The sequence below is a fragment of the Strigops habroptila genome, chromosome 9 (assembly GCF_004027225.2).
Source record: "Strigops habroptila isolate Jane chromosome 9, bStrHab1.2.pri, whole genome shotgun sequence".
NCBI lineage: Eukaryota > Metazoa > Chordata > Aves > Psittaciformes > Psittacidae > Strigops > Strigops habroptila.
Window position 1 is genome coordinate 29280606 of NC_044285.2, and position 13770 is coordinate 29294375.

At 44.1% G+C, this 13770-nt stretch overlaps 1 protein-coding gene across 1 annotated transcript in view; it reads right to left on the minus strand.

Annotated features, from left to right (window-relative positions):
- Nucleotides 1-13546, minus strand: part of MSN (moesin) — a 39946-nt gene extending 26400 nt beyond the window's left edge. Inside the window, exon 1 of the mRNA XM_030496675.1 lies at nucleotides 13378-13546. Within this exon, the coding sequence (XP_030352535.1) occupies nucleotides 13378-13389 (12 nt within the window). The 5' untranslated portion in view covers nucleotides 13390-13546. The remainder of the gene's footprint in view (nucleotides 1-13377) is intronic.
- Nucleotides 13547-13770: the final 224 nt, after the last annotated feature.

Genomic DNA, 13770 nt, shown 5'->3' on the forward strand with positions numbered 1-13770 from the left:
TTAGGTTTTAAGTAGTTCTCTTGAGACTGCCCACAGTTTATAAAAGACCAGCTTGTGATTGCTGAAGTACCTTTTGTTATTTTAAACTCCATCTAGTTCAGGCACTTGAGCTTTCCTAATACAGAGTACCTACACCACCAGGATACACAAGATCCAGCATCCCACAAGGCTTCCAGTGGGCACAGGGCTGCTCTGGAGCTGCAGGGAGCAGAGCCAGCACCCACAGGGTGCGGTCCCATCACCAGGACAACCCATCCCAAACACCCTGCACCCTCCCACTGCTGCCTTTGGGCTTGTGTTAGCGCTCCATGACTACACCACAAGCAGGACCAAGGAATGAATCAGGCTGAGAATAACTCATCTGTCGTTTTTTCCAGCAGAACCATTTCATCAGTCCCATTCACTACATTTACAAGGGGGCACTACTGACGGCACAGATTACAGGAAGAGGGCAGGGTAAGGGGTTTTTGGGAACAACTGGACTAAGCATGGGCTAAGCTACTGAACAACCTTTGCTCCCAGCCACTCCTGCTTTATCCTTTGCAGTAGTTCTGATACAGAGCCCCTTGGTGAGATTTATCTTTCATCAAGCCATGCGTGCACATGCCATTAACACAATTCTGCAGAACAGAAGTGATGCACTATTAGGTTGAACTATTCAGGCCAGTGCAAAACAGAAACACATTGATGGGAGCAAAACTTTACAGTTGCAGCAAACCATCAAAGCTGTCAAACATGCAACCAAGTTGACATCATCTTCTGGCCTACGCTAGCTTCGTGTGGGAAAGTGTTTTCAGAATACTGCCTGGACATACCCAGAGACACCCTGCACAGATCGACTGTACCAGCAAACTCAACACGTAGGACAGCTGTACTCAAACATAACTGGGCTTGTAGTAAGTGTTATTAAAAAAGGGGGTTGCTTTTGGTAGTTTTTCATCATTATATCTGACTAGCTCTTACTTTCTCCATCTCTCTGCGCTCCAGAAGATGAGTTTACGAACTTCCAGGCACCTACATGATGTTTCCAAGTTCCATTACTTTCCAAGTTACTTTTGTCAAGAACCATTGTCCCACTGTACCAAAAGCAAGACCCTGAACAATCCAGTCTAACCCAGAAAGTGATTCAACTTTGAAATTGGCCTTGTTCTGAGCACGGTTGGACCAGATGACTTCTGGGGTTCTCTCAGCTTAACTTGTTCAATAATTCTACCAGACTGCAGAGGCTGTTAGGAAGCTACCCTGCATTAGCTCAAACATTTATAATGCTCATGGCAGAAATTGACTTCTTGTATCAAGAGGGCAGGAAAAATTTCCTTCCTTGATTCACAGTTTCAATATTCAGATCCTTTAAACCTCCTCTGCAAACAGAGATATTATGGACTATTTTTATGCAGCCAAACATACAGATAAGCAAAACTCTTAATGGTCTTCCTGAAGCTGGAGGTCAAAACTGAAAAACACAACTAAGTAGTAGGAAGAGAAATAGCCAGATGCTGAGTACATCTCATGTGTAAGTCAACATACATACGAATATAACTTACAAAAGCAAACAGTAAAACTTACTAGACTAAGGAGAAGCAGGGAGTCTGCAAAGCAGCCTTCTGCAAAGAGCATTCAAAAGTCAACTTGAGGGCTTAGATCTCATTCAGACCTAGTGCGTGGGGTTGCTTTTTGTTATGCTTTCAGGGTTTTTCCCATATGCTAAGGAACAGCAGCATAGGATTTGCAGGCATTATTTCAACTTTGATCAAAGCCTGGGGTTCCTTCAACATTCCTGCATGTAGGTAACTCACCCCCAACTGCACATCTCCAGAACATCAGGAGCAGCAAGAACAGCAAACTACCCTTGCATAGGCTTATGAAAACTGATAGGTCCATGTTAATGCATCTAATAACCCATCCTTCTGTAAGGGAATGGCAGACCAACAGTATCTTTTAATATACAAGACTGTCTGAATCCCCTCAGATACAAATTATTTTCAAATCCTTCCAAACACTGCCAAATCAAAGCTATCATTAGAATACTGTAAAAACATTTCACTGGGAGGTCCTCTATGCCAATTTTGAAACCAAAACATTTACAAATAGTCACTTGCAAAGAGATAAGGAAAAATTTGAAAGGACAGGGCCTTTCAAATGCAGCACACAGTCTCAACATAGGAAGGAGAGAGTCACATAACATGCACTCCTCCACCAAACTGAGGGAACCAGCTTACTGAGAAGGAAGCTATTATGCAGTGAATCTTAAATTTGGAATCTTAAATTTCCTATCAATATAGGAATTTGAGGGGTTCTATATAAAAAGAGACACTGACCAACCAGCTATTTTGCTGATTGAAGGAAAGACACTTTCAAAGCTTAGAGGAGGTGACCAACCACTTCTCCAATGGTTAAGTTCATGCTTAGTGGCAGAAAAGACTTTGCACAGAGGTGAACCAAGTACAAAGCAAGCAACAAAGCCTTTATATTAAGCTTGTCAGAACTGAAGCAGCAAAGGAGCAGGACAGCCTTCTGACAGATTTCTACTTGACTACTTAGTGTTTGTTCTGACAAATGCTAAGATAGTGTAGCTGTTTCCTGCATATGATGCTGAAGCAAGTACTGTTCAGGACATCTCATCTTCAGTTGATTGCTCTGATCTTTCAGTGATCTGGAAGTTCACTGGTTTAGTGTGGGTTTAGTCTCATTTGCTCCATCTTTTGCTAGAGAGATTCAAGAGACACTGCAGTAATAAGTTCTCAAAAGTGAAGATGCTGACATGTATCCTCATTCGAAAAAGGTCTCTACCCTATTCTCTTGTGTGTGTAAAGGGGTATTCAAACTGAGCATAACACATTGCACTGCAGCTTGCAGTCAACCTTCAATTTAAGATGTTAGTAACAAACCACAGAGCAAGATAAAGAAAACAAAACACACAACTTGGGGTTTTTTTTAACTCTAACTCACTTCCGCATGCACGGCTGTCACCACAACATCCTAGGTATGTATTGTGCCCATCGGTGCAGAAGACACTGGCATCTATAGATTTCACGTAGCCTAAAACATTCGCAGCAGTAAGTCGTTAAAAGAAGAGCGAGAAAATTCTGTGTCTTCAAGAACTTTTCCAGCTTCCCAGTTTGTCGCAATTCAGAACACCATCAGTTTGAGGTTCAGTTTAGTGTTCTAAGCAAGAAAAAAAATATTTCATCATTTTTCATTTTTGGCTTTTTTGAACACCATGTTCAGGTAATAGAGGGTCCTTGTTCGGTTTTTGGAGTAAAGGACTAACGCTACAGCAATAAGAAGTCATGTCATCTCAGTATTCCAGGAAAGAATAAGTTACAGCTCAGCTCCCATGAAGGCAGCACAACAGAGCTGCAGGCTGGAGGATAAGATACATGGCTTATTCAAGTATTGTCTTGGTTTAGCAATAAAGTATTTTAAGGTGCTGGATAAGAATGCTTTCAAATCCCACCACCTTTCCAACCATGGGCTTGGAGCTTTCAGGTACTGTAAGTAATATTAGCCTTTTTGACCCCATTATTCAAACCATAGTAACCTTACGGTTTTTTTAGGGAGCTCACAAAATGAGTGGTCATGTGTAACAGTTCATTCACATGACAGCTTCTGGTTCTGTAGATTGTGGATATTGCGTAGAACATAATCATTTTATTACTCTCCACTTCCTGTATTTCACTAATGCAAACAAATTCACATGTTGATTGCTCCTTGGTGAAAAATACAGATACTGCAACAGGAATCCAGTCACTTACACAGCACGTTTTCAGAAATTCAAGGTTTCTCAGCTTGAGGTAAGCTGAGACCCTGATTTTTCACTGAGGATAACTGCAGCCACAAAGCACTGAATTCAACTGGATTCAACACATCTCAGCTGAAGTTCTGATTATCTACCCAATAAAACAAATTAAGTGAATCAGTCCACTTTTTCAAAGGTGATTTTAAGTTTCTTTAATATGTAGATATATACAGGGGCAAATGAAATAAACAGATCTTGGCAAAATAGGTACTGACGTTTAAGCTTTTGATCTTGTCTCACAAAGCACTGAGTTATCTTAACACTTGGTACATAACATGCAGTAGTTACAAACAGCATACTAGATAAGCAACACCTTTCTAATGCAGGCTATGCAGTACCTCCATTAATGAATGCTGTCAAAACTTAATGGAACATATGAATGCAATGAGTAACATCATCTAGTATCATCACTAAAGAACAATTTAAAAAACCCACCTACAACAAAAACCACATACACTACACCAAACTGTCACAATTTTGCACATCGTTATTGCTTAGACACCAAGTATTCTATTGTCTCCACTATAAGCTGCGATACAAGCAAGTTTCTTTCAACCCCTCCAGCTTTCCAGGCAATTTTGGTTCCTTGGGATATAGTTACTAGAAGATCTGTTTCAGTGGTCAGATATTAAGTAGATTAACCAAGTAACTGGGCTCAACTGAAAAGCGTTTAAAGGACAATACAATCATCAGGCACAGTCAGCATGGGTTCACAAAGGGAACGTCTTAACTAATTTGATATTCTTCTACAACAAGGTCACCCACCTAATGGATGAAGGAAAGGCAGTGGATGTACTTTTCCTGGATTTTAATAAGGCTTTTGATAGTGTCCCTCACAGCATCCTTCTGGACCAGTTGTCCAACTGTGAGTTGAGCAGGGTCACAGTGCACTGGGTGAAGAACTGGCTGGACAGCAGGGCTCAAAGGGCTGCAGTGAATGGGACTACATCTGGCTGGCAACCAGTCACCTCAGGGGGTTCCTCAGGGCTCAATCCTAGGGCCAGTTCTGTTCAGTATTTTTATCTGTGATCTGGATGCACAAGTTGAACGCACCATCATCAAGTTTGCTGTTGATACCAAACTGGGAGGTGCTGTTGACTGTTGAGGCCTTGCAGAGTGATCTAGATAGATTGGAGCATTGGGCAATCATCAACAGCATGAAATTTAGAAGAACAAATGCGGGATTCTGCACCTGGGATGGAGTAACACTTCAGACTTGGACACAAGTTTGAATTGGGAGAGTGGCTGGAGAGCAACAATAAGATAAAAAACACTATTTAGTCATAGAATACCAGGTTGGAAGGGAACTCAAGGGTCACCTGGTCCAACCTTTCTTGGCACAAAGCACAGTCTAGACAAGACAGCCCAGCACCCTGTCCAACACTGGGGAATCCACCACTTCCCTGGGAAGATTATTCCAATGACTGATTGTTCTCATGATGAAAAATTTTCCTCCTGTGTCCAGACAGAATATCCCCAGGAGTAATTTGTACCCATTACCCCCTGTCACACCATTGGTCAACTTCTGCACACAGGGAGGAAGCATTTCTAAAGTTGTCTATGCAAAGACTTTTATGCCATAAGCCTCTTGCTAACTTGCATATGAACAAGTCAACCATTCATTAAAGTGTCTGCTTAATGGATCAGCAAGGAAACCCTTACTTTTAATACATATGTAAAATCCCTCCTTCTCTATAATTTCCAACTGGAACTCCAAGGTTGACAGTGAGTTGTTACACTAATAGGACTAATAAGATTGTTTACATGTAAGAGGATGTATTAGACCACAAGTGTGTGAGTTTTGTATCATCACTTTTTGATTGGGTAACTTGATATTGCTTGAATTTGTCAGGAGTGGAACTGCCTTACTTCTTACAGAGTGCCTTCAGAACTATTTGCTGCCATTCTGAAGTCCTGTGGAATACAATAATTTTAGGACAATATCAAGTTCTGGATTTTAATAGAGAAAAAAATGCAACCAGAACCCTCTTGTCCATCCATCAGCCAGCCTGAAAAGACATTTAGTGTAGTGAGGAAATAGAAGATTTTTTTTTTCCAATTCACTATTCCAGAAAAGCATGTTCAGAGGGTGAAAAAATTATACCTTATTATTCTTAGAGACATCATGAACAAAAAGCCACACCTCCGGGGGGTGAGGGAAGTTGAGAGCCTTGACACTTCACCCTAATAATTCACCTGGCAGCTCATTTTTTGCATGTAACTAAGCACAGAATTAATACTGGAGAGTCAAGTTCAGTACAGTTTAAAATGTATAGCAAGGAAAGATTTAGCCCAGAATCCCATACTTTATTAGCCTGTGTTACTTAAAACCAAATACATTTATTAAATGGCGTGACTAAGTGATTGATCAGACTACGATGGCAGATTTTTCCTGTACTTAGTCACTTCCCCACCATAACTAGGTCTCTCAACCCAGAGAGAATAAAAGGTTGTGAGTCATAAGGGCTTTCCTTGCAGAAAAAGATAAATCAGTAATATAGACAGACAGGAATGGCTTATGGCTGCAGAAGCCATCATTTTTGCTTCAAAAATACCTGGAGAGCATAGGAAGGCACACAACCACAGAATAGTGGTTCTCTAATACGCTGCATGCAAGATTCTTTGACATCAATATAACTCCCTACCCCCGCAAGACAAAGAAAAAATACCCAGGTTTTACAGTATTCACACTCAGGAGAACAGTGAAGTCTGTTCTCCTGAGTAGCCTTCCTCTATGAAACAAAAAAGTTAACCAATAGAGCTAGAAACTTGCAAGAGAGTCTAAATCAGTCTGGACCACCCGTACCATGCCATTTGTATTCACTGCTTCAGTTATCCTCTTCCTGATCTCTTCTGAGGTTTCATTTTTCTCTACCTAAAATCAGTGCTGGCAGAGAGAAGAGCCCGTGTCTCTTCCCTTCCCAGATGACTGATACCTGCCAGTCATCTCATTCTTGCCTAACTGCATGTTTCTCTACAGAGGGGATCAGATTCAGAGCTTTTTCATTCATTCCTCTTTCAGGGACACCACTGTGCCTTTCTCTGTAACCATTTGTCAGCCAGCAATGGCCAAAGGGAGACACCTAGCATGGCCAAATGCTCCTATTTCTTAGCCTGGGAATGGGATGAGAACTAAACTCCTTCATCCAAAGTTTGTATTTTTGAATAGGTTTCTCAGAACAACTACAGCTTCAGAGATGTTGGAACAACTAGGAAAGCATTTTGCAGGGGTCACACCATTAAAAACCTATTCAAAGAGTGATTTCTCCCCATTTAATAAAGGTTCAACAAGCTGCTATCCAAAGGCCAGGAATTTCCAACTGCTCCAGTACTCCACTGGAGGATCACACACTAAAGTGAAGATATCCTTTCATAGCTACACAGGAAGGAAGCACCAGTAGATCACCTACCCACGTACCCACAGTTGCTGCAGCCATCATTGTCTCTTGTCAATATAGGGCCCAAACCTCTGCAACTTCAGGTTTTAAACCTCCAAACTGTTGCAGCTGATCCTGTGGTTTTATAACGACCAAGCCTGCCGGTGACTGTCTCTTCCTACATCCCTGCCAAGTTTTTACCGCACAATCTTTTAAACATCACAGTAAGAGCATTAGCTACTGGAGTCAGAAGGGTGGGGTTTATGCCCACAAAATCCAAAATAGTGGAATGCTCCACGTTGTAACACTTCTGTGGCTGTTTCTAAGAGGTTTGCCCGGAAGAGTAGCCTTCCATGAATCTAGAGACTTCAGCCTGCTTTAGAAGTTTCAGATCGAATAAAAACAAACTCCTTTGATGCTGTATTATTGGCTGCACTATGCAAATTCCTGCTGTTCCCAAACACCCCTAGGGAAAAGCAAGCAATTAACTGGATGCTTACTAGTGCTCTTAATTTACATCAGTTAATTGCCCCGGACTATTCCCGGGCAAGGAGGGATTTCCTCTTTTCCAACAGTGTGTCTGCAACAGCAAAGAGACTCCTCGCAGGGTGAATTGATTTTCTAGGATAATCCTTTAGCAGAGAGACAGACAAACAAGACCCCGGGACGGAGATGTGGGATGGGATCGAGGAGTTAGTGTTGAGATATTGGAACTCTTTTTTTTCAAGCAGACCCCATTGTAGTCCTCAGAGCAGCGATTAAGCACAGATAACAGCTTTATTGTGCAAATTCAGGGAGGCCCCTCTCGCCGCACAGAAGGGAAAAGGAAAAAAAAAAAAAAAAAGAAAGGAAAAAAAAAGAAAGAAGTCAGCCAAATAAGGTTGTTTGAGCTGCCCCAAGCCAGGAAAGGGGCCGGGAGATGACGCAGCCAGAGCAGAGGAAGCTTTTAGTCAGTCTCCTCCCTAACCTAGAGGGGGGCCAGAGCCACCTCTTCCAGGGGAGCTTCTCTGGAAGCAGTGGCCGTTGATCAACAGGGACAGGCAGAGCCCAGCAACTCGGGAAGGGGCCTGTTCCCCTGCACGCCCAGCTTCGCAAGAAGCAAAGACAGAAACTCTTTAAATCGCTCGGTTTCAGTTCATCAGCCGACTTTCATGCAGCCACCGAGGGACTTGAGCGAGCTCTGCGCAGGAGGATTTCACTTCAGACCAGACATTATACATAAAACAACTGAAACAAGTTTCCTCTAGAGGCAGTGATGCCATTTCCTGTCAAAAAAGGAGTCCATATTAAGACATCTTATGAGCTATCCTCACGAGAAAAGCAAGAATTGTAATTAACCTTCAGGGGTGATTAATCAGACAAGGCAGAGTCACCCCAAGGAAAGCGCTGCAACTCCTTGTGGGCCCAAAAAAGGTACTGCCTGTAAGTGTCAAGGGGACAGGATACTTGCAAGCGAGCAATGACCAATCCCTAATATTAGGCACTTTTTCCCCATAGGATTCTTATAGCAGAAGCAGCAGCTCTAAAGTTTTCCTTGGGCTCCCTTTCATTGTGAGCACCTCACCAACCTCCTTCTTGCTCATCTGCTTCAAGCAACAAATCGTGGTCAAAACCAAAAGGACTCAATTAATACATTTCATCTTCTAGAATCTCTGGAATGATAAGCATTCTAAACCTAACACTGTCACACTAAAGTTTTAAAAACTGGATTATGACTACCAATTCAGATCAGGCATTCACAGTAGTTCTTGCTCACCACAGTCTGAAGCCACTATAAGTGATGTTTTCTGTACAACACTGCCATTAGGTGCAAAGCTTGCCGTAAGAAGGGGAAGCAAGATTATACCAGTACGTAAAAACAAAGCAAACACTAGTTTGTCAATGGTATTCTTTAAACTCTGCAACTTTAAACACAGAAGGCCCAGAAGTACCAAACCAAGCTTTTGCTCATTATCAGGTTTAACTGCTTCATCTGCTGATACAGAATACAACACAAGCTGGGGTGTAAAGGTCTTTCCTGGTTTGTAAAGCCCCATAGCAGGTATAAAGCAACACATAAGTCATTGTATATCAGTCCATTAATTTACCTGGTTCTACTGTACACTCAGCACTTTCTAGCCACTGTTGCTGCTGAAGTACAAAGACACCCAAAATTCACCAACAGGAGCGACACTGTACTAAAGCAAGTTGGGAGCTCCAAACACACCTTTTTCCAGCACCTCCATGAATCCAAAAGTGTTAGAAGGTACAATGGACTTAGTTTGCCTAATAAGCTAGCACCTGTGTCCCACCAAAGCCTGTTTAACTTTGACCAGTACTGCAAAGCTTCCCAAGTTATACTGGGCAAGGGAGGAAGAGGAGGAGATGCAACACCAAAGGGTTTGTGCCTGGAAAAGACAGAAGGCATCTCAAACACTTCTAAGTGTTCCTTCAGAGCACAACAGGATCCACACCTAGGACATCAAAAAAAGTCCCCATCCAAGTCATGGTTTCCATCTGCCCACCTTTTGCTCTCAGTTTAAGACCTCTAGCAAATTACACACAAAAGTAAATAAATAAATCACCCAAACGAACAAGTGTAGCACTCTGCTTTGATACTTTGTTGCAGCAGATGGTTGCAAGTAGCTACACATCAAGAAACTAATTACCTAAAGGATTCTCCTGATACCCACCCCAGTCTCTCAGTTACCTTTCTTCTAACCAAACTCATGCAGTTCCAAAGAACAAAGGGGGATATGCTTCAAGGACCTTTAGAGTCTAATATGACCACCAATGTAAGCTACGGACAGGGCCCCTGAAGGCCGTTATGGCTATTGCTACACTGAGCTTTGGAAAATATAAAAGGAAAAGGCAACAGCAGAAAAGAGTTTTCTAAAAAAAAAAAAAAAAAATCTTAAATAGCATCATTGAGCTGAGACCTATGATTCCTACTACTCTTGTGCTGAAGACTTCATGCTTGTTCAAGTGGATTTTCTATGCAGAAACACTTTGCCCTAGAAACCTGGAGACTTATGAACATCAAGAGAAACATTTAGTTCTGCTAATACAATAAGAGGAGTCCAAACTTTATTACACCTTAGTGTGAAGATTTCCGTATTCAGGAGATTAGCTCTGGTTAAACCCATTTCTCTACAAGTAAGGACTATGTTACCTAAACCAGAACGGTTCAAGTCCTAGTGACAGGATAGTTGAATGCACACCTTATATATGACAGATGCTCACATGTCAAGTTCAGTGGCCTATCCATTCACATAGACACAAAGTAAGTTCATTCATAGGCATAGTTAATGAATCCTGATACAGCATTGCTTTTTCTAACAGCTAAAAATATGGTAAAGTATCAGCCCATTAAATGGGTAAGACTGGTACAAAAAAGGCCACTTTCCCTCCCACTCCTCCAACTAAGATGGTTTTTGTAATACTAAAGTTCAAGTGATTAACTATGGGGCTTGGACTAACCGTCAACGTGACACCTCATTCACTTTATCAGGATTTGGAAGCTGACTTCCAGCTCTGCCCAGCCTGGAATGACTCAGTGAGAGACTAGATCACTAGTCAGTAAGCATGAGATCAGAGCCTACTCATGGCCAACAATGAGACTTCTCAACTAGGGAAGAGACTTCAGAGCTCAACAATGGCTTCCAAGAGGCATTTTAGCACTCAACTACTTCCATCCCTCTACAATACAAAGCGTGGGGAGAATTATTGCCCTCGTTGGTGTGTTCTTTAACTGTTCAACTCTTGCAAACTTTTCAGAACAAAAAAATTACAAATTGGGAGTTAGTTGCTTATCTGTAAGATCACTCTAGATAAAACAGTAAAGTTTTCCTGTTGAGAGCATGGCAGGATCAGCAGGCCAATCCATGATGGACTTTCTACATAGCCTACAAGGCCTCCAACAACCAAACCCTCCAGTTGTGCAGACACTACACTTCACAACAGCAAATCATGTGCCACTAGTTCAAAGGTTACCAGAGTTAATCTTGGATTCCTATTAATAGTGCACCAAAGCATAGAGCCACTTGTAGGAAATCTCATGTAAGAAAATGGCAATCTCTAGCTAGATGTGTTAACATTTAGCCTAGCTTAACAAGGAGTGGGTACTCAGAACTCAACAGGTTTTGCTGCTCAAACCACACAGCAGCATGTTCTGTAAGGTTGGTGAGATGAATGATAAGAGCTACCAAACACTTTAGACACAAATGTTTTTCCTGCCCAGCCAGAACTGTTCCCTGGAACATTTCCTTCATCTGTCTTCTTCACAATGGATTTATTTTTATGATGAAGCTCACATATAGCTACATCTAACTGCTTGAGTTTCACCCACATTTGACCTTGATTGAGGAAAGTCACTTGCATTATACTGTTTTGTTAATTAAGTAGCTATTAGCAAATCTTAAGCTAGCACACCAGTAGTCATATTTCTTTCACATGAAGAACTGATTACACAGTTATGCCAGCACATCCTGTTCCTGCAAACCACAGCTCAAGAAATAATGTTTAAAATACTATTTCAGTTGGGTCTGCAGCTAGGGCAGATGGGACAGGAAACCGAAGGCTGATAGAGCAGGAGGCCTGCAGCTCTGCACCTCAACAGGCACAAACATCTGAACCGCTTTCTGTGGAATCTGCGGTGTGCAACACACAGTGTCACAGCCAAGCACTCACATTTCTTTATCTGTTGAAGCTCCGAAAGCAGAACTGCTCTGTCAGAACCAGAAAGCAGCAGACTGAGAGCGCGAATCCAGCCCTGGGTGTGTCTGCAGGCACAGAGGCTGCAATGAGCACCTTGCAGCCAACGCAGTGTGGTAACATTTGGATTCAGCCTGTTAGAGGGAATCCTGCCTCATAAGTGCCCCCGCAACATATTCAGGATTTCTTGGCTGATGCACATTAGAAGTCACTCATCACAACTGTGAACTCTCTGGTTAAAAGGTCTCAACTACATTTTCCACAGAAGTCCCCTAACCTGAGCTACTTCTGTTAATCTTACTGAACTTGATGCCTCTAAGTTTTTTGAGGGTGTTTTTTTTTAGGAAGTAAATCTTCACTAACCATTGCTGATGTCTGAAGGCCCTTCTAAAGCTTCAGAAGATACTGTCTCAACCTTTAAGTGGCTCAAGTTTGATATCCTTTAAGATGTTGATGTTTAGAAAACAAATAAGCCAGCTATTGTCTCAGGGAGCTGGTATTTAAGACAGCAGGAAAAACAGAAGTTAGTCAAACAGGCATCTAGTACCTATTTTAAAGTAATAAAATTAAACTATGTGTAAAAAAAAAAAAATCAGGGTGGATTCCATTTCAACTTCCACTTGCACAGGGATGGGGTTTTGTTTAGGGTTTTTTTTTTTTCCTCTCCTTTATGTAAACCACAAACTCTTCACTTAAACATTTGATGTTCTTAGGCTGATTCAGATCACTCCCACTGAGGAAACACCCAGAGCATTCCAGCCTGCTCCTTCCTGTTTTATCAATGAAGGGCCAGGACCACTTCTTTTACTCCAACTGGGAGAAATTAAATGGAAAAACCCCATGCTCCTCGTTAGTCACCAAACTCCTGCTGCGAGGAGGAGAGTCAAGTACAGACTTGACCAGACTTTCTGAAGTACTAAGATCTCTCCAGCCAAGAAATACTTCGAGTCAAGCTGGGACAAGGCTCCCTAGCAACTCAAGCTGACTAATTACAAGTTGTGAAAACCCCAACTTCTCTCTGCACGGAGCACGGGAGAGGCGGCCATAGAATTAATTAACTCCCAGCAGGCTCTCATAAGCTTCACCGCGCTCGCCTTCCCAGGCCCGGCGCGCCCGCGTCCCGGGGCGCACACGCCGGCACCGCTGCTGCGGCTCCGCGGGCGCTGCCCCGCCGCGCCGTTACCCACCCGCCCCGGACACCGCCCCGGACAAGTGAGGCGGGGGTGCGCGGCGGGGCAGGCAGCACAAGATGGAGGGACGGGCGGCTCCGCTCCCCTCCCTCCCGCCCGACCCGCGCTCCCCGGTTCTCCCGCCTTCCCAGTCTCTTCTCTCCCTCCCGGGCCCCGCCGCCGCTTCCAAGCGGGAAGAGGCCACCCCCCGGGCGGCGCGCCGCCGTCCCCTCCCGTAGCGAGGCCCAGGCGCCGCCACACCCGCCCAGTCCCGCTCGGAGGCTGCCGCCGCGGTAGGGCCCCCCCCCCCCCATCGCGGCTCCGCGCCGACAGCACCCACCGTTTTCGGCATCTTCCCTGCGGACTGGGCACGGCAGGTCGCTCCTCCTGCGCCGGTGGGGCTCTCCGCGGGATCCGCGCTACTTCTAACGGGACTCAGCGCCGCGCCTGTCCGCCCCGGCGCAAGCCCCGCCCGGCCCCGCCTCCTGGGCCCCGCTCCCGCACGCCTTCGGTCGGGGATGGAGCTGCGGCGTTCCCGCCCTGGCCTCCTCGGCCATGCGGCGCAGGGAGGCCGGGCTGCGCTGGGCGTCGCCGCCGGGACTCTGGGAGGCTTCGAAGCGTTGGTGGCCGCCGCTGTCGGAGCGATGTCCTGAGAGGGGTCTGAGAAGGGAACGGCCTTGGGGCAAAAGCCGGGGGGCTCAGCGCCCCCAGAGCTAGGCGTCCTGAACACTGA